General features: G+C 40.5%; 1 protein-coding gene across 1 annotated transcript in view; it reads left to right on the plus strand.

Moving 5' to 3' along the window:
- Nucleotides 1-21994, plus strand: part of fancl (FA complementation group L) — a 33856-nt gene that overhangs the window by 1534 nt on the left and 10328 nt on the right. Inside the window, exons 2-12 of the mRNA XM_058652325.1 lie at nt 156-214; nt 1287-1347; nt 1868-1924; nt 3017-3114; nt 8690-8786; nt 10751-10819; nt 16964-17114; nt 17214-17297; nt 18681-18726; nt 19793-19874; nt 20554-20670. Coding sequence (XP_058508308.1) covers nt 156-214; nt 1287-1347; nt 1868-1924; nt 3017-3114; nt 8690-8786; nt 10751-10819; nt 16964-17114; nt 17214-17297; nt 18681-18726; nt 19793-19874; nt 20554-20670 — 921 coding nt within the window. The remainder of the gene's footprint in view (nt 1-155; nt 215-1286; nt 1348-1867; nt 1925-3016; nt 3115-8689; nt 8787-10750; nt 10820-16963; nt 17115-17213; nt 17298-18680; nt 18727-19792; nt 19875-20553; nt 20671-21994) is intronic.

Below are 21994 nucleotides of genomic sequence, written 5' to 3' on the forward strand. Positions count from 1 at the left end.
AAATTAACGTTAAATTGCACATTTTCACAATGGGAGTTCGGCACCATCTTCAAAACACATGTTAATGTCCTATTTTAATAAACGTATTAATTTATAATGTTAGTTTTTAAGTATTGCTGTCATATAATTGTGTCGCGGTCATGTCGTATGTCTAGGAACAAGACTTCAGATTGAGATTACAGCTGCCACCAGATCGACAACTCAAACGGGCAAAGTATGAATCATCTGCTCACTTTCTATTCTGTTAATATTATCAATACTGTCTTATATTAGTGTATTTAGAAGTCTGTCTAATCATAATTAGCTACCGAATTTGTGTATTGTTTGCTGTGTTGTGGCCTGTTCAGACCATCAGTGTGATCAGATTACAGGTGTGTACATCTTGAAGTTCAGGTGTGAATTTGTCTTCAGATTAGATCACAAATTCACATTCAGAGGTGTTCTCTCTTTCTGGGACTCATGTGTCCACATTGTTTTACAGGTGTGGACGCTAATCTGTCCTCAGGACGCATTAAAGACTGCCTTCTCCACATCTCTGGACTATTTTCTCCTGTCTTCATATGCGAATAAAAGACACACAATATATTGACTCACACACAAACACATTGACGGGACATGTGGACAGTCAGACCACATAAAAGCATAATTTTGTCCTTCTGAACAGATGTTTGGTCAGTGTTTTTGTGGTTAAAATGACCCAATCTTGTGGTCACATCCAGTTGTACTTGATGCTGTCCACTTGTAATGAGACCTTTCATGGCTGATCTTAAAAAGTGACTTTCGTCAGATGGATATTTTCTGGTTTCTTTGCTCCATATAACAAAGATTTTTATTTTTAATTGATTCATTTTGGTTTGAGAACATCATCATTTCAAGATTTGGGAAATGCCTTTCAACATTTTCTGACATTTTATGGACATAACATGTATCTGATTAAGTGAGAAAATAATCAACAGATTAATTGATTGTGAAAGCAATCAGTAGTTGCAGCCCTTGGAGTAAGGAATTATGTAGTAAAGACTGAAAACAGTGTCTCTCCTGTCTTTTGTTCAAGACTTTTAAGCCTTTCAAAACATGGTTTAGCTGCGTCATCAAACATGATTTAAAAAAAACAACTTTTTAAACATTCAGCCTCTTTTTTAATCATTCATATTCTGCAAAGTGGTTAATAACACATTTTTTGTGTGGGGTGACAAAGTCAGAGGAGATATTTTTTATCACTTTTTACTCTTTAATATCAGGTGTGAGCAGTTTTTTTTTAACTGTTCATTTATTTTCTGTTGTAGGCTGCACTGCAGCTGGCAGTTGAGACACCTGTTGCGTGGATCTGAACATATAGTGAAGCAGGTAAACTTCTACACACACACACACACACATAACCATAATATTCTTTGTTCTGTTTTGTCAGCCAGCTTTGATTGAGGTTGTGTTTGATTGTTCTGTTTATTCAATTATTTATTTATTTGCTTATCTGTCTTTTTTTGGCTGCTTTCATGTTCACTGCGTCGCTCCTGTGTCTGCTCTCTCTCTCTCTCTCTCCCTCTCTCCCTCTCTCCGTCACCCTCACTCTGAGAGCAGAGAATAATATTTTTCACTGTTTAATTAACATCGCCTGGAAAATGTCCCTATTTGTTATGTGGCCCCTCAGGGTTATTTGGATGAGATTGATATTTCACCCCGGGCTGCAAAGTTCATTATTTTCACAGCCTTTAAGCTATCATTAATTATTAAAGCTAGTGGCAGCCTCCATTAATCACAAATGCTGTGTTTGATTTGAATGGCTGGCTAGTGGAGGAAGGAAAAAGAAAAAAAAAGAAAGTAGACACTGTCACTTCATTATCCTCCTCTTCTCTTTGACTTCTCACAGAGGCTGCAGCAGTCGGCCGATCTGGACAGTTTCCTAATGGAGCTGAAGACCGTCCTGGTGAGGACACACTGTTGTTAATGTGTTCACTTAACACTAGAAAGTACACAGGAACCTTCAGGCTCTATGAAAAGCCTTGATTACGAGGCACACGTGTGCATATTGCATATGTTTTGTTCGTTTGCCTAAGAGGAACGAGCCTGAAACACAGACACTCGTTCTCACTGACAAAATGGCTGCCAGGAGAAACTGATTTTTATTCACTTATATAATCTATGCCTGCTTAGGTCTACGCTATCTTAAAAAACATGTTTGTGGCTTTATATCACCTCTATAACAGCGTTTTCTGACAGGGAACGGAAGTTAATGTCACTTTGTAGATTGCTTAATCTTCCACACCAAAGTCCATAGAGAAAATCATCGATTTTACGTCACAGCTACAGGAGTTCTTGCTCCACTGCTGCCTCCATCAGTAACTTCAGATGAGCTATTTCATGACTTCTGTGTTTGAAATCCGTCTTTAGGATTTACCCAAGTCTCTCCAAGTCTCCTTGTTTTGGCAAACAAGGCAGCAGTAGAGTGGCAGCTCTTGTGTCCCCCGTAACCTAAAATCACTGATTTTCTCAATAGAGTTTGGTGTCAGTGACGAAGCGTTTTACAAACTTCCAATTTCCTGTCAGGAAAAGCAGTTTACTGTTGAGATAAAGCAGCAAACTGACTCTTAAGATATTGTAGATTTAAGCAGATGAGCCTTTTCTTAAGTGGCTGAAATTGCATTTTCTTGGTGTCTTGTCAGCCATATTTCAGTAGGGAAGATCTTCCATGTCTCAGGCTTGTTACCAGTGCTGACAGCTGACTTAATTTATCACTTTAACTGTGAAAAACATCTACAACTTCATCAAGAGCCTCAATTGTGAGATACACATGTGCATATTGTTTGTATTTTTAAAGTGGAAAGGAAATTTGTGGCGTGTTTCTGGTTAGAATCCCGACAGGACAAGGTCTGGGGAACCTCTGAGCAAGGATTGATCGGGTTAATTGGACACTCCAAAGTGACCCCAGCCACAGGTCAAAAAATCTGTGGCAACCCCTCAAGAGGGAGAAAGAGCCTAGAGAAAATAAATAAATAAAATGCTCTGTATATGTTTGCAGGAAGTGGCTGTGAAGGGCGGCCCTGAGTGCACCTCCATCCCGCCTCCCCAGTATTACTCGCAGCTCATCTCAGAGATGGAGACCCTCGGCTGGAACAAGTAAGTCAAATTTCACTTGATTTCCTCCTCCTCTTGCATCTGTCGTTTCTAGCTCCCTTTTCTAATGTGTAAAAACTTCAACACAACATTTAAAGAGTGACCAAATAAATGGTGGTTTACAAATGTTTTTTGCTTTTGGCATTTTTCTAGAGTTAACGGTAACTAATGAAGACGTTTAGGAAACTCTTTTGAGCAGTCCTTGACTCAGCAGACTCAGATTTGAAGAGGCAGCAACACCACAGCTCCTCATTTAGACACGGCTCTCAGTAACTTCTTTATTTTAAGTTATCGAGTTAAAGTTAAATCCAGGTCGAATTTAATAACGAGCGAGTTGTGAGCGGTCACACGGTCTCCACTCATCAAGAGAGTGGGCCAGGCAGGGAGGGGGGGAGATATGAGAAGATACGTGTGCTCTCCCCCTGCTCGGTTTAAGCCTCGACTACTAGACTCATTTTCCACTTTCCTATTAATGTCTGTGGCTACAATTATGATATTAGCGAAATGCAAATGGCTCTAATTGAAGAGTCTCTGGTTTTAATAGGAGAAGAGGAGGTGAAGGTTTGTGTTACACTGGAAATCATTTTCAGGGTTTGAAGACGGTTTGAACCTCAATCTCCAAAGCACTCGAGTTTAGCTTGCCGTCTTAATTTGGCTAATAGCCACCAGGGTTTTTTTTTCAGCTGTGATGCTGCCTCCTGATTGGCTCAGGTAAGTGAGTAGTCACTCGCTCTCTCACTCTCTCCGTCTCCTTTACTGCTTTACATTTGAGAGCGTGGTCATCTTAATTGGCTGGAGGTGGCGCACCGTGTGCTAATTAATGGAAAAATGAGGTCGAGTAGGGCCAGGCACCATTTCTTGGTGGTGGCGGCCCCAAAATGTGGCCCCTAGAGTCTCCTGGGCTCATTATGGGCTGCCACTTCACTCCATGTTCACAGACTTTTGGTGTATGAACTTGAACGTCTTATTTCCTTGATTTTCAGCGTTTTCCAAACCTTAAAATAACGACACTCTCACATGTTTTGTCCACAAATCCGTTATCGTTATTTTAGGAGCAAATAAAACTGATTCATTTATCAATTATATAAATAGTCGATGACTTAATTAGCATTCGATTGATTGGATTAGTTGTTGCAGTCCCATAATTGACAATTAAAAAATACGGCAAGCCAAGTAATATATACAAATATTAATGGAAGCAGATTTCTTTGAAGTTGATGAAGTTCTAAGTGTAGTGAGACAAAAATATAGTAGTTTTGTTTTAGGTCAATCAGACCTAGGGCTGAAGTATTTTATTTTTAATTAATTTTTCCTCACATTTAATCACATGACAAGCCCATCTGATCATTTTAGGCGTTAAAAACAACAACAAACAAACTTCAATTTGTCTTTCTTCTTCTTTCACACTACCATAACTACCTTTTAGTGTGTTTAAATTTGAAAGTAATCACAAACAGTGAAGGATTAAGTAAAGATAATGTCCTGATAAGTTCATCTAAACACTTTTCAGACACAAATTCTGGAGGACACAAACGTCCCATGGAGTTTGCCGTTCACGTATGACGAACACGACAGGCAGGAAGCCCCGGGTCGAGCTGTAGGAGGCAGATTATCTGCCAGTTGGCTCGCTGTAAATAATCCAGAGCTCCTCCTGCTGTGTTCTTCCATGGACTTCACTCGGACATCATCCAGAAATTTTGGCTAAGGCAGCTGGAAAGACAAAATCGTGCACATGCTCGTGTATTTACATGTATTTAAAAAGTCTGGTTATCATGATTTTTAAGTCACAATACGATATTATCACGACATTGCAAAATAGTAGATCATATATTGCAATATACTCACACAACAGCTCTAGTGAGAGAGCAGTGGCACCAACTAGTGGACTGAAATGTCAATAATCCACCAAAAGTTTAGTTTATTTGTAAAATCAGTAAAAAAAAAAACACTATATGCTGTCTCTAAAGCACAAAATATCACAATATTTCACTATATCCCCCCCAAGCCTATAACACAATAATCTGATTTTTCTGACTGCACAGTTCAAGTACATTGGTGCACAAATATAACTGTGCTACATCGAGTTTCAGTTAACTCTGTTCATTTCACTGGTTACGAGTCTGTCAACAAACAAACAAACAAACAAAAACTCTTGACACACACACATGCACACGAGCACATGTGCCGCCTGAAAAGCAGATCACTTGGCTGGGGAGTTGCAAATGGGATGCTCTCATCAGTCTTCACAGCAGGACGTCTGACTGTCACGCTGTTTCCATCATGGCCCAGTAGGGGGCGGCAGCTCGTGCCTGCTATCCTGGCAACAAACTCCGAAGGGGGGGGAGATGGAAATCTCTGCCTCAGCGATGCATCGATGACCTTTATCACCGTCAATGCCGATCGTACAGACCTAAAAACTTGAAAGTAGGTTGACACTGTCGTCTCCTACTGCACATGTTTGTGACTCACCGTGCTAATAGTTTTACAACTCGACATTAAAATACGGATGTAGGAGAAATGATGTATGAAAATTAATTCTAATCATTTGATTTTTCGTCTTTGTTTACACCTGCTTTTATCTTAATTGGTTATATACTTATTCATACTGTACAATTAATCCAGTAATGTGCACTTTTCCACTTGGAGAAAGTGACTGCAGCTCCTGATTTGTGACTGAAAGGTTGATTCTGCCTCAAATGTACTTGGTTTAATTAATTATGTTCATGTTATAGCAAACAAATGCCCTTAAAATGTTAGTAAGCCAATAAAATGTTCTTTTTTTTTTTTACTTGCCGCTCACGATAGGGACCCACTTTTTAAAGATCCAAACTATCGTGACACAAATCACTTTATAATCTGAGCAAATTTGTGCTAAATATAGCAACTTATTTCCAGCAATATCTCTAACTTCTAGTATTATTTTGAATTGGCAAATGAATTAAAACTTAAAATGATGAGCATATGTATCAAATAACATAAAATGAACAACAGTGATGGTAAAATTTTGCAACTTTGTTTAAGGCCCCCAAAAATTATCCTATGACCCATGTGGGGGTCCCAACCCAATGTTTGGGAATCACTGTAGTAAATGTCACAAAGTAGGAGAGTCTTTGTTTTTTGTGCCATTTTGTTTTAGCAGGAAAAGCACAGGTGACACTGATAACACTGATCGATTTCTAAATTCATCGTCAACTATTTAAAAAATCAATGAATCACTTGAGGTTTTATTTGTAATAATTAAAACAAGCTGTCTGATTTTTCAGCTTCTGAAATGTGAATATTTTCTAGTTTCTATGCTCCATGTAACACAGAAATCATTTAACAGAATAATATATAATATAAAATAACACATTTTTTGGTTGTGGACAAAGCAAACAAGACATTCAAGTAACTGAAGAAGCTAAATGGAACTCAGCTGTCATTACATTGGATGACTTTTCCTACTGTGACCCATCAAAATGGCCGCCCTGCAAAGGGCTAATAAGAATGAGCGAGCAGACACTTTAACACGCCGCATAATCCGAACACTGCCTCCCATCATTCCATCACTTCTCTCTCTGTGTGTGTGTGTGTGTGTGTGTGTCATTTGTGAGCTCGCCGCTCACTTCACTCCCTCCTTACCTGCACGTCATAAATCCTCACCAGATATACAACCACGTCAGCCTGGGCACAGAGCGTCCATCATCACCTACTGTAAATCGTACTGGAGGAAGGAACTCTTCCAAATTGTTTGTCTCAGTTCAGTGTTTGAGTCTCAAAGTCTCGGCAGAGCAGAGGTTTTTTCCACTGAGCAGTAAATCTGACTAAATCTGAATTTCTTTAGGAGGGAGGGTTTTTGATTTACCCTTAAACAAGGTCTTAAAATGTAAACCCATTAAGTTTGTCTATTGAAAACATGGTGGTCCAACATGGTGTCCTCTCTGTAGACGAGACCTGCTCCTGACGCAAAGATAGAGGGCTCATTTGGGGTTATTTATTCTGCCAAATGGAAATATGTTAGCAATTCCCTAATGTCTACAGTTATTGATGGATCAATTTGACTTTTTTGTGGTGGGTAGGTGATCAACCAAATATGATCCCATTCCCTTTGATCACAAAATATTAATATTTATTTATATTATATTTATAATAATGGGCGAACTCTCATCATATTTGAATGAAATTTGGTATATGTATTCAGGATTTATTTTAACGTTTCCTGGCATTTTATGGACAAATCAACTAATCAACTATTTGATGAAATAATTGACAGATTAATTGATTATGAAAATAATTAGCTGGTTGCTGCCCCAGTTATTTTAAAATGCCAGACTTTGAAAAAGGTTAAATGAAAAAAACAACAACTTTAATTGTCATTTGAATATAATTTGTTCAGTTAATCACCTATTAATTGATAAATGTGTGCATGTAAATAAGTGTTTAAGTACTTTAAAGCCTTGTTGTATTGAAGGACCACAACGATTAATTTATTATTAATTGTTTACTCAATTCCTGGCCAATTATTTTGATTGTGGTTTATTCAAAATGATGTTTTAATCGTTTAGAGTTTGTTTTGTTTGTTTTAATAATTAAAACGGTTTCCTTTGCTCCGTTGCTGGAATAATTTTGGTATGTGGACAAAATGCCATTTGTGAACGATCATAATGGTTTTCAAACTTTTTTATTCCAAGTGCCACCTGAGGAAATATTGCTGTCTCTCAGTAACACCATTATTAACCATTATTGTTAAAATACAGTGGTGTAAAATAGGCTGAGCAAAGTCACCACGGACTTATCACAGGAGGCAGATTTATTCCCAATAAGATGATAATTTCACTCTCATCATCCTCCTCTTCCTCACATATGCTTCACACACTGGTATTCATCATATTCTTTTGTTATTTGTTAAATTTTCTACGCACTCTGGTCAAAATTCCTCAGCTCCACTTCACAATCACAATCCCTGGTATTTACAGTAGAACAGTATTTCCTCCAGAGGAAGCTCCACAGTTTGAGAACCAAGCGATTAAACAACTAATCGATTAATCGAGAGGATAATGGACATATTAAGCGATATTTTAATATTAATAATCAGTTGCAGCCCTATTGTATTGAAGCGTGGAGGCTGCATTAACACGCTGCCCTCAGATTACGTACACTCGGTGTATTTCCTCAACACTTTTATTAGAAAGCATAAAACCCTGTGTGTTTCTGGTGACTCAGCATGAAATGCTCTCAGCCTCGACATGATTTAGTTTGTCATATTCTGCCATTACATCATTAATAAAGCTCTGGCTGCAGAAGAATGCTAATCAGAATTCAGAGGTTGGGGGTGGGGTGTGGTAGAAAAAGCCTGTAGTTGTGTTTAGTTGCTGGATTTTTGGTGTAATTGGATGTAACCTGATGTCACTGCGTCTGGAGCCAAAGCAATAAATCTGAAGTCAGAGCTGATATCTCAATATGGCTCTGGGCCACTGTGATTAATGACGGATGATGGCTGCTGTCATTGTACAGTGTTGTGTGCGCCCTTCTCTGTGGATAGATGCTGATTTATTGTATATGTATTTGTGTGTGTGTGTGTGTGTCTGTCCATCCTCAGACTGCTTTTCATAGACACAGAGTTCCGAACACTAAGACTGGCTGCGCAGGACTCCACTGGAAGGCAGCATACCCTCACTATTAAACTCAAGTCTAAGGTAAAACACACACACTCACAGCATAGACATAAGGCTTAGCCTTAACCTAACTATCACCACTAAGTGCCTAACCCTAACCTAAACCAGGTCTTAACTCACTTTGTACATGTTTTAGACCTCACAAAGATAAATACAAGTTCACACACACTCAACCTTCAAAAAAATGTCTTCAAATAGATTGAGTGAACGTTGGTCCTCACAACCTACTAGAGACATGTAGACACAGAGTTTTAGGGTCTAGCAGGAACAAAAAGGATTTTTGTGAGACGCTGTGTCATCAGTGGGTGTGTCAGTGTAGATGGACAGTAGACAAGAGGAAGACAGAAGGACAACGTCAACCATGTCGCTACTGTCGTGTTTACACCCACCTGTGATGATGTAAGGTGGTGGATGTTTGGTTCTGGTTATGTCTGGTTGTGAACATGGACTGAAACACCAAGATTCGCAATGGAACTTGAGCCCAAAATGTGTTTGCATTTATTATAACACTTTTATCACTTTTTAGGTTTCTTTGCATTGTAGGAAGTTGTTTCTGATGCTGGAGTAGCCATAAACCCCTCTAGAGGAGCTGACTGTACACATTGACAGAAACCTTTTAGGTTAGCGATTCAAACTTTCCAATAGACCATACATTGTCTTTTGGTAGATGTTTTAGAAATGACCAAATCTATAATTTGTTGCTTATTGTTCTTCGTAACTTCTGCAGACATGAGTGTAGAACATCTCTGACAGCTTACTGGAAATATTTGGGCTGGATTATTGAAAACCAGGAAGATACTGTGCATATAGTTCATGGTAGATTAGAAAATAAAAGCGCTGACTCTTAGTTTAAAGTCTCCAGTGATGCTAACATAATCTAAAATAACCAGAACTGAAAACACAGCAGGGTTATTAATCAATAATGTCTCCGTATTGTACTTCAAAAGCATAAACTCAAAGCGTGTCTCACTCTTTGTGACCTGAAACCACTTTCTTCAAAACTTTGTTGGAATTAGAATGTTTTTGTTTATTTTCTGTGAGCAACAAAACCACACAATCGTGAACACCTCACAGTGGTGTTTCATATTCCGGTGGGTGGGTGGCAGAGTGATGTGGTGCCTGCCTAAGCCTGGATGACATCCACTAGGGACGTGGAAGGGTATAGTAGGGACCTCACTCTGAGCCCACCTGCCCACCCTCACCCCCTCTGGCACCGCGTAAAAATAGCTCGGAGTTGTCCCCACGTTCCAGCTGCTTCCATCGCATCCGGAGCCAGGTCATTCCTCACCAGGCACAGCTAGAGGAGGAGGAGGAGGAGGAGGAGGAGGCAACACTGGCACCGAGTCATGGAGGCTGAGCTGACAGGGGAGTGAGGAGGGAAGAGTAGGACGAAGTGTAGAGGGATGTTGGAAGGTGAAAATCTGAAGATGGAAGACTTTGAATAAAGTTTCGGGGACTTTTTCCTGAATAAGTCTTGTATAACATGATAATAATTAAAGACTCACCTCATAAAATGTATGCCAAATTGAGTCTATGATCTCGTAAGAATACATTTGCCACTTTATCTCACTAATAAGCAACCTTTTTCAACAGGAAACGGAATTTCTTGACACCTTGTAACACCGCTTGCTCTCCCATACCAAGTCCATAGAGAAAATCTACATTTTAAGCTCACTCAGAAACGGTAGTTGCTGGTCTTCTGCTGCCTCGTGTGGTCAGTTTGCATCACTGAGGTGAATCTAAACAATGGCTTTCAAACACCAAAGGGACAAAATGACACTTAAGAACTTACTGATGGTGCAGGCAGAGTAAACTGTATACAAAGTGACACAAACTTGTGTTTATAGCTGACTAACCCTGACATAAAGTGGTAAACATGTTCTTGAGATATCGTAGACTTTAGGTGACATATATTTTTTATTAAAAACAGTATCTATTGTAGTATCTGTTGTATTCATGTGAAAACTCTGTTTTTGCATCCGCAGCATCCAGCAGAGGCTCCTGAATGCACTGCTGACCTGCCACTACCTCTGCTCGTAACATGGACGCCACAGGTGAGTGATTATTTTCCCCGCAAACTATGTAAACATGCCTCTTTTTATGCTGCTCCTCATTTTAAATGTCTGTGGATTTAAACATTTGAGGCTCTGTGAATCCTCAGAGCCTCAGATGTGAACAGGGCCATGTTTCACGCTAGTGTGACCTCCTGCGGCGGTTCCGGAGACTCAACGTGTGATTAAACGCCGCACTAATACCCTCGAGTCTTCCTCTCTTACCTATCGCTGCTGTATTAAAGGGGACATATTATACCCTATTTCCCCCATTAAAATAGTTCCCTGGTGTCCTAATGAACATGTCAGTGACATGCTTTGGTCAAAATACCATAAGGATGAAGAATCATAGTAGTTCAATAACCCTGCTAAACCCGCCCCTTTCAGAACGCTCGGTTTTCGTGCAAGGTCCCTTTATATGCAAATGAGACACAGGCAAACACACACCCACTTCTTCCAGGGGGTTTCTGATTTGTCCTCTTTACAGCTCTATTCGTCTCCCCCTCCCTCCACTAGCTCTCTGACAATATCAACATGTCAGCGAGAGTGCCGTCACAGGAAGAGACGTCCTACATAAGGATCGAGCCGAACACTGTCCAACTGTAAATCAGTTAAACAGTTAAACTGTATGTTGCTGTATCAGATCGTGTGTTCGTGTGTTCGCACCACTTCACATCATACTGCAAACAGCGGTCGCCGCATTTAGTCAGGGGACGTATTTCACCGACGTACAAACACACACATTGTTAAGAAAAGATCACATAGAGCTCATAACTGACCATTCTGACACGTCCTAATTAAACATATTTGTTCAGTACGTCCTCCATGACCGGAGCACAGACTCAGTCTGATACAATCACATAAAGCAGCTGTTTATGCAGCTCGCCGCTGACGATCAGCGGTGCTGCACTCTCTGTGCAGCGGTGCTACACTCTCTGTGTCACCGATAGCCTAAACTGCCGCTGGCGATCAGCTGATCGCCACCGCTGATCGCCAGCGGCGCGCTGAATAAACTGTATGTTGCTGTATCAGACCGGAGACCTCACCACCGCTGACCAGCTCCGGTGCTCCGGCGAGCTGGCGATCAGCGGTGGCGATCACCGTGTAACGCGCCACCGCTGATCGCCAGCGGCGCGCTGAATAAACTGTATGTTGCTGTATCAGACCGGAGACTGTGCTCCGGAGACCTCACCACCGCTGACCACCTCCGGTGCTCCGGCGAGCTGGCGATCACCGTGTAACGCGCCACCGCTGTATCAGACAGTCTCCGGTCTGATACAGCAACATACAGTTTATTCAGCGCGCCGCTGCCGAGGCTATCGGTGACACAGAGAGTGTAGCACCGCTGCACAGAGAGTGCAGCACCGCTGATCGTCAGCGGCGAGCTGCATAAACAGCTGCTTTATGTGATTGTATCAGACTGAGTCTGTGCTCCGGTCATGGAGGACGTACTGAACAAATATGTTTAATTAGGACGTGTCAGAATGGTCAGTTATGAGCTCTATGTGATCTTTTCTTAACAATTTGTGTGTTTGTACGTCGGTGAAATACGTCCCCTGACTAAATACGGCAACCGCTGGCCGCAGTCTGATGTGAAGTGGTGCGAACACACGAACACACGAACACACGATTGCTGACTTTATCCGGCACATTAGCTTCATATATAAAATCCTCTGTAAAACACTGTGCTCCACTGTGCAGCCACCAACAGCACACTTGTCCCGCCACGTTGACATAATACCGCTCTTCCTCCCTCGCCTGCACTCTGGCAGGGACAAGGTGGAGCTAAGGTGGAGCTTGCGAAGTAAACGTACTGGTGGGGCGGTAACATTCGCGGTGAAATGCGCATGCTGACGTCATAAGCGCAGGGAATTCAACATCGAGCGTTTTATCGCCTATACTTACACTAAGCGGAACCACGAAAACATGACTGAGTATTGTTTTTCCACACTTTGGCGACTGGTAGGGCCCCCAGAGTCCCAAATATCAGTATTAAAATGGTTAAAAAGTTGATTTTGCATAATATGTCCCCTTTAAGGGCTGTATTTTCCTTTAAGCCCCTGTTGTCCACTTTAACTGGCAGTAAAAGTGCTTTGTTGTAAAAACCAGCTGTGGGCTGCCGCTCTGTTCCTCCTCCCCTCCTCCTCCTCCCTTGTTATTGTTGTTTGCCGTCTCGCTTCTTTCACCAGAACTCTTTTCATCTCTGCCACTGAAGCTCTGAGGCTGTGTGTCACTCACACAGATGTCCTGTGCTCTTTTTTTTATACCGTCACAGAGTTGCTTTGTCAATCATTAAAACTACTGCTCCATGTCTGAGCATTGCGTTCTGTGTGTGTGTGTGTGTCTGTGTGTGTGTGTGTGTGTTGATACATGGCAGGCGTACAGTGAGGACCAGCTTAGAACAGCGCTGCCGTATGGAGCCTGTCTGCCTGCTGTGCTGTTGATGGATCTCTCACACACTGCGACATGAAGTTTGTGTGTATGTGTGAGTGTGCACTTTGTGCCAAGTGTGTGTGTGTGTGGTGGGGGGTGGGGGTGGGGCTTGTCTGTCTTCAGTCCTGACATGTTCATTTGAATGAGTAATTATTGCTTGCTCTGTTGCAGGGCCAAGACGTGCCACTCTGAGCGTTTGTGTGGAACTAGAATAGAAGGGAAAAAATAAGTGTGTGTGTGTGTGTGTCCATCCTTTGTGCCTGCAGCAAAGCGTACAAAGGCTTTTTTCATTATTATTATCATTTTAACAACTAAAAACTGCATTTAAGTGACACAATGTGAGATATCAGCCTTCAAACGGGGGAAATATAATATAAATCAAATCAGTATTTCTGTAAAGCTGTGCGATATGGCTTTAAAATAATGTCTGGATATATTCTTAGTCTATATCCTGAAATAGTAGATCTGTATGTGGATATAAAGCTGCACACAGGTTGTTTCTCTGGACTCATGAAAAGTTTTGAGATGTTCAGTGAGAATGACAATTCACTGTAAATACACCAGAAAACAAAATATCTACTGTTAATGATATGTATAACACGATCTTAAAATAATGGTTGATTTATTTCTTTGGCCTTTTAATGTTAAATGAAATGATATTTAAGTGTGTTAAAAATATCAAACTGATTCCAGGAAACAGTATTCATGTTTTGCTCGGTTTTGTTTAATTTGTTTGCGATTACAAAAATAATGAGCGATACATATTCTCGCACGATTTAATGCCTTCATGTGACTTGAGGCCCATTTATACACCTTTTTATATCGTTACTACCTTACATACCTCTGTCCGTTGTTTTGCGTTGGTACTTGTCATCCCCTCTAGAGTCACGTAACGCCCATTCCAAGTTACAGGCATCAACAAACACGGCGACCATGTTATTTTATTGTGCTCGATCTGAAAGAGAAAGAAAGATTTAATGTGGAATATTGGTTTTGTCGACGAGAGATCGATGAAGAGCGGCATCTTCAATATTTCCACTTGTCTGCCGTGACTTTAGACAACTTCCTTCGACGGACACTCCGTTAGTGACTGGCAAGACAAGTAGAGCTTAAACGATTATTTGATGAATCGATTATTAATATTCTAAATTTATCGTCAACTATTTTCGTCATCGATTATTTGGTTTGAGTGTTTTCTTAAAGAATTAAAACCAGTTTCTGTGATTTTTCACAGAAACTTTTTGGTATCATTTTGGTTTGTGGACAAAACAAGACATTTGAGAACATCATCAACGATTAATCGAGAAAATAATCAACAGATTAATCAATTGTGTATAGTTGCAGCCCTAAAGAAGAGTGCCTGGCAGTCGCTCTGCATTTAAAATACCTTTTAAAGACTCTTCTTCATCGTTTTCCTGTCTATTGTGTCTCTATACTACCCCCCATGATGTCCAGTGGTATTGCTCCCCTTTTGTCCACCATCGTAAGCTCCCCAGTGAGGCGCACAATGATGGACGAAATGAACGTTAAGTTTTGACAGACAAACTCTGGGGTTGGACACATTAGGGACCGTCCACTCAGTCCCTTCTCTCCATCTCCACCAGTATCACACTCAAATTCTTTTTTTCTCTACAAACCCCTGCGTTACATTCGTACTAATATTGTACTCATGACAAAAAGAATTCACATTGATCCGTGGAAAACTGTAGACAGGAAGGACAAACTTGCAGATAAAGCCACGCCGATTAAACAGAACCTCCGTGGCCTCCTGGGTAATAAAGGGCGAGCTTTATCGTGACAGAATAATCCTCAATACCTTTGTAAATGAGAGGCCGCTCGAGGAGAAGAAGACGATGATGGTGAAGTTTAATAACATCGGCGTAAAAGAGGAGCACATTGCTTGAGCCTGGCTGCTCTGAAGAGCTAAACGGAGGTCGGTCAGAGATATCATAAATAGATAAAGAGCGACTGATTGAGGCGGCCAAGGAGAGAATCTGGGCTCAGATTCTTTCATACTTTCTTACAGCCTTCCACCCGAGTTCTTCTCTCAGATACAGCAGGAATTCAATTACCACCTGTTCTTCCCTCTTCTTTTTCCCCCCCCTCTCTCTCTCTTCCTCTCTTTTTCTCTCTTCCTGAACTGGGCTTAGCGTACTTATCCTTAGCGGTAACCGTAATCATGCCACTGGCATTAATTGGGCTGTAATTGCAGAGGCTCTCAGCACCTGGACGATGCTTAATTGTGTGCACTGTGCTGGCACAATGACCCATAATTTTTGGTTCATTTTTTTTCCCTCTCCCTTCCCTTCCCCTAATCTTCTCCTTCTCATTCCATCTGTATCGCTCTCCCACACCTCCATCAGCCTCCCTTTCTCTTCTCTTCATGTGTGAAACTTTAAAGTTGTTTTCACTTTTAACCAACTGGTTGTTTGCCTCACTTTCAAACACCAGAATCTGTCTGAAGTCATCGTAATCACAAAGTAATCACAAAGTTCTAGTTATGCACCTTTTTTCTGAGCGTGTATGTTTTTGTTGTACAGTAAACCCACACGAACGTCTTCCTTTCTGGATTGTGAAGGCCACCGTAGATCTCGGACATGCTTGGGGTGTGTGGAGGAGTTCTGTGTGTTGTTGCAATCTGCAGTCTCACCATTAGATGTCACTATTTCTTACTCGCTAGACTTTTGTTAAGACATAATTTATCCACATTGCTGTCTGAAGTGGATATGTCATTATTAAGCTCTGTGGACGGTGACCCTTGATTTAAGGGTCATCTGAGATGTTTTAGTTTCAGTCAACTGAAATCTAATGGGTTTGTTTGTGTTATTTAAACGTTTCTGATCAAACTATTAATCTATTAATATGTTATTATTAAGGTTTGAATTTACAATACAAACCCAGATATAACTGTATATAAATTCAAAATCAAATTGGTATTTTTATTTAAAATCCAAAATCATCAGCGTTGGTGGTTTGTTTTAGTTTAAACTACACTTTAAATTAATGACAAAACAACAGCTGATAAAATAGCGTTAGTTTGTGTCTTTACTGAAACTTTGCATGTGTTTGTGGACGACTCGTCTCTAAATGTGGCTTCAGGTCCTTTGTGTTTTTGTCCTTTTGCGTTTGTCTCCACGTGGTTTACAAACGGCTTCGTCCTCCGCTTTCTACATGCGTCCTTCTCTGTGTTGACATCCAGGTAGATCAACGTTAACCTCCATACCTCGCAAATATAATCTTATTATTCCTCTCTTCTCCAAGTTTGTCCCGCCCCCAAACATTTTCCGTCTAGTTTTTATTCATTGACGTGAAGTGTCAGTAGATTTCGTCACAGAAACTTTGTTTTTATTTACTTAACGTCTCGTTTTTTTGCCAGAGAGTTTTCGTCAAAAAGAAATTAACACCGGTGTGGATGCTAATTCAGCTGCTTATGGGCGTTTAGCAGAACTTATTCACATGCTAACAAGGTTAAGGTTGTGTGTGTCTGACCTGTTGGGATGCTGCGTGGTTGGCTGGATTATCAGTGTGGTATTTCATGTCTGAATAACATACTTCTAAAATGTCAGAAACTCACAGAAAAGTCAAGGTTGTGTCCTGAGTGTACTTTGAGGCAGATACTTGCTGTGATTGGCCCATTTGTGTTTGAGGGCGGGGCTTAGATCTCTGTGACCTGCAGTCAAATCGCAATAAACATGTCCACTCTGGTTTTGGTAGACGACTCTGGAACAGCTTCACAAGCAGTTCCTTCTGGTCTTGGATTCCTTGACCGAGTTCTGGGACGTCCTGGACGAGATCGACGGCAACACCTGGATCCTGGAGCCGGAGAAACCGAGTCGCTCCGACACCATGAGGCGGATCGTGATTGGTAAAGGCGGGCAGAACCCTGACTGTGCACAGTGGATTTAAACGTACGATAGTTGTCCCTTACTTTCCTGTGTGTGTGTGTGTGTGTGTGTGTGTGCAGGAAACAACGTGTCCATCAAAGTGGACATGGATCCCCGACACCCGAAGATGCTGCCGGAGTGCTGCCTGCTGGGAGCTGAGCACGGTGAGTACGACCTTAAAGACACACAACAATGAGTGTGAGCAAAGATGCCCGTCTTTTACGACACTGTCCTATCTGTTCTGCACATGTGCAAGACTTTATGTCAGACAGCCAAGGACTCCCAAGGATTCAAGGTGCTTTATTGTCATTCTAAAAGAGAATAAAGGAATAAATAGACACAAAAGTAAGACGTTGCAAGATTCTTTCCATTGTCTCTTTCCTTTTTTCCAGTATTTACATATTTAAATCATAAAATATTACAATAAAATAAACCCTAAATGGAAGGAATTAGGACGCATATACTCGGATTATAAAAAATGTAATAGTCGACCTTGACAATGCTATTATTTTACTGCCATCTGCTGGCAAAAATAATCACCGTCAAATCAGTGTTTAGTAAACATTGCAGCAGGACACAAAGAACCTCCTGAAAATGAAAATAAGCTGTGTAAAAAAGCACAAAAATAAGATCACAACAAGGGAAAAGAAACATATCAATAAGAGAAATATAATTTTAAAAAATAGTGGTAAAATGGGCATAACTTTGGTTTATTTAAATGAGCTTTCACTGGGTTTGTTTGACATACAGATGGAGTTCCGACAGGCACCAGTAGAGGGCTCCACCTGTAAAACCAAGCGTTAAAGTACATAAACGGTGATCTTGGTACAACGTTGTACAAAAATACATCTTTAAACTTTTGTTTGTGAGGAAGAAAATCACTGCATTTACGACATAAATCACATCAGGTCACAAGTATCACTCCTTTAACCGAGTTCCTTTTTGCGTTTTTTCCGTCGCCGGGCGAGTTTCACGTTTCTATTTAAGTCTCTCCGCCAGTTGTCAGAGCGTCGTTGTTTCTGTGAACTCAAGGTTGTGCCGCGGGTACTCTGTTGCCTAGCAATGCAACTCTAAAACATATGAAACACACACTCGCACACAAATATCTTCTTTTTTACATGTAGGAAAAATAAGAAGTGAAGGTGACGAGAGCTGCACTGTTGTCACATGACATCACAAAGACGATGTTGTGTGTGTCTAATGATTCTGAGCTCCGAGTTTAGAATGTGAGCACAAAAAGACGATTGACGACAACGATTATTAACCCATTACTAAATTAATCTACTTTGATCATTGATTAATCAGTTTAAGTGTTTTTTTAAACCAATAATTTATGTTTCTGTGTTTTATTTAATGTGATCTTCAGTGTCGAGAAAGGTGCCGACAAATAAAATTGTCTATATAAAGTCTGCTTTCTTTGGTCCATACTCAAAATTCAGTACTTAAAATTGTCATTTTTACAGACCAAACAAGTCATAATAGAAAATTATAGATGCAAATAAATTGTATTGTTTATTCCAAATAATTCCCTTTTTGTTGTGTTGCAGTGGTGACTCCTCTGAGGAATAAACTCAACAGCAACATGCACCTGTGGTAAGATAAGTGTCCTGTAACACATTTTTGGAAGAAAATATCTGAGCTGTTTCTCGTAGTAACGTGGAATTAGTATCAGTGTGTTTGTAAATGGACTTTCATTCTTTCATGGTTTATTTCATGCTTTCATAGTTTATTTATATTTATTTTTGTTGTTTATTGACCCCAGACTAGGACTCTTTCCTGTTTTCTGTTATATCGCCACCTGCTGCCTTGATATGACATCACATAAGTGGGTTTTTGGGTTGTTTGTATGTTTATGATGGTATGTTATAGCACGTGTGGACAGGATTATTTGCTAAACTGGAGCTTGAAAGCTCAGTTTTCAGACATACCTACCTTCGTGTGGACTAGAACTCAATTTTATGATGTTTATTCTCGTCACAGTTGATGTAAAAAGTCCAAACAAACCCAAAAAAACCCTGTCAGGTTAAGAATTATGCATCAAATCAGTTTATGACACTGAGGGACAATTAAGTTTTTCCAAACCTGCAAACAGTTGGTGACGACAGAGAAAGTGGGGAATTAAACATCCTTAAATATACAAACAAACATACATTTATTTTCCAGAAGAAGTGTCTTTGTTTTTTTTTTGACTGGCCAGCAAGGAATTATGATGTAACTGTATTACATCGCCCCCTGTTGATGTGGCATGTTTTAGCATGCGTGGACAGGGTTTGTTTTGGAAAACCTCAGTTTTCAAACACCTACCTGCTGTCGTGTGGACTAGATCTCAATGTTACAACGTCTGTTCTCGTCACAGATGACGTACAAAGGACGTAAAAAATCCAAACGAAAAAAAGAAAACCCTGTCAGGTTAAGAATTATGCATCAAATCAAGAGTTTATGACAAACTGAGGGATGATTATGTTTTTCCAAACATCAGAATCCCCCCCGTCCCCCCCCACTGCTCAGTAGAAAGCAGCAGATTATTACTTTTCTTCTGTTTTTGAAATAGTGTTGGTAAAAGCCTCCCAATCACTGCCCCCCCCGGTGGTTTTTTTCTCAGGCTGATTTGCATGTGGTTAATTAGTGTATGAAGGAGCTGTCTGTGGTCTGCTGGCAGGAACCCGGAATCCAGCGTCTTGTGCAACCTCCGGGATGTTTTGGAGATTGAATTCCCGTCACCTGCCACCCACGAAAAATCTGTAAGTCACACACAGTCGCTCCCCTCCCTCCCTCCCTCCCTCCCTCCCTATGTCAGTTCTACCTTCACACGGAGCCGTTTGTGTGTTTTTGTTTGTTTGAGCTTTAAGTTCGAGGCTTCTTTTCTTTTTCCGATATTTTTCTTTGTCTCTGCGTGGAGATGGATTTAACTTCTCCTCTAATTGGGTTGTTAGTGGATAATATCATTAGAATAACAAAGATGGCAGAATTCTCTGCTCTATCAAATTGTTTTTAATTATGGAAAACCATTTATCTCGCTCTTTTTTTTTCCCCACACACATTTGTTTTCCCTCCTGTCGCTCTCTCTCTCTCTCTCTCTCTCTCTCTCTCTCTCTCTCTCTCTGTGTGTGTGTGTGTGTGTGTGTGTGTGCGCAGTGATGGGTTGAAAGGGCGTCGTGTTTATCTGCTGTCACCGCGGTGATTAATGCCTCAGCTTCATTAACATTCAGACGAGTGCATAGAAAAGTTGAGTTGACCAGATGTTTTCTTCTTTAAAGCGGCCACATCCTCCTCTGTCTTAACGCACAACTGTAGGAAAAAACACGAGGTGTGTGTGTGTGCGTGTGTGCGTGCGTGAGAGAAAGAGGTGAGTGTGGTGACGGCAGGTCTTTTCATTCCCTCATTTCATTGCTCTCTCCGTGTGTGTGTGTGTGTGTGTAGGATTTCAGCACCGAGTGTGGCATTTGTTACTCGTATCGTCTCGAAGGTGCAATCCCTGACCAGGTGTGTAACGACCCTCGCTGTGGTCAACCCTTCCACCAGGCCTGTTTGTATGAGGTACGAACACACACGCACACTCGTATTTCGATCCATTGTAAGACTCTGCATTGAACAGCCTAACCGAGGCTTTTTCACTAACCTAAACCATAACTGATAAACCCTTCTGTGACCATCGTGTCATCACAGACAGGATTTGGCATGAGTACTTCTCATTACCTTAAAGTATGACTTTTTTTTCACATTTTGGACGACATAGTGGCTCAGTGGGGGGTGGAGTGGCTCAGTGGTTAAGACCAGTACCCTGTGTGCAAAAGATATCATGGTCGCAAGTTCGACTCCACCCCTGGCTGATTGTACTCCATTCCCTTGTAAGTCGCTTTGGATAAAAGCGTCTGCTAAATGTAATGACTTTTTTGTCAAAATTTGGACGACATACTATAGTATGACGTTTCTAAGTGATTTTGGACGACATACTAACCTATGACTTTTTTGTCCGATTTTGGACGACATACTTATGACTTTTTTGTCAAAATTTGGACAACATACTAAAGTATGACTTTTTTGTCAAAATTTGGACGACATACTAAAGTATGACTTTTTTGTCCGATTTTGGACGACATACTAACCTATGACTTTTTTGTCAAAATTTGGGCGACATACTAAAGTATGACTTTTTTGTCCGATTTTGGATGACATACTTATGACTTTTTTGTCAAAATTTGGACGACATACTAACCTATGACTTTTTTGTCAAAATTTGGGCGACATACTAAAGTATGACTTTTTTTTCCGATTTTGGACGACATACTAAAGTATGACTTTTTTGTCAAAATTTGGACAACATACTATACTATGAAGTATCTAAGTGATTTTGGATGACATGCTAAAGTATGACTTTTTTGTCAAAATTTGGACAACATACTATACTATGAAGTATCGAAGTGATTTTGGACGACATGCTAAACTATGACTTTTTTGTCAAAATTTGGACGACATACTATACTATGACGTTTCTGAGTGATTTTGGACGACATACTAACCTATGACGTTTCTGAGTGATTTTGGACGACATGCTAAAGTATGACTTTTTTGTCAAATTTTGGACGACATACTATACTATGACGTTTCTGAGTGATTTTGGACGACATGCTAAAGTATGACTTTTTTGTCAAAATTTGGACGACATACTAAAGTATGACTTTTTTGTCCCATTTTGGAAGACATACTAAAGTATGACGTTTCTGAGTGATTTTGGATGACATGCTAAAGTATGACTTTTTTGTCAAAATTTGGACGACATACTAAAGTATGACTTTTTTGTCCGATTTTGGACGACATACTAACCTATGACTTTTTTGTCAAAATTTGGGCGACATACTAA

The sequence above is a fragment of the Solea solea genome, chromosome 15 (genome assembly GCF_958295425.1).
Source record: "Solea solea chromosome 15, fSolSol10.1, whole genome shotgun sequence".
NCBI lineage: Eukaryota > Metazoa > Chordata > Actinopteri > Pleuronectiformes > Soleidae > Solea > Solea solea.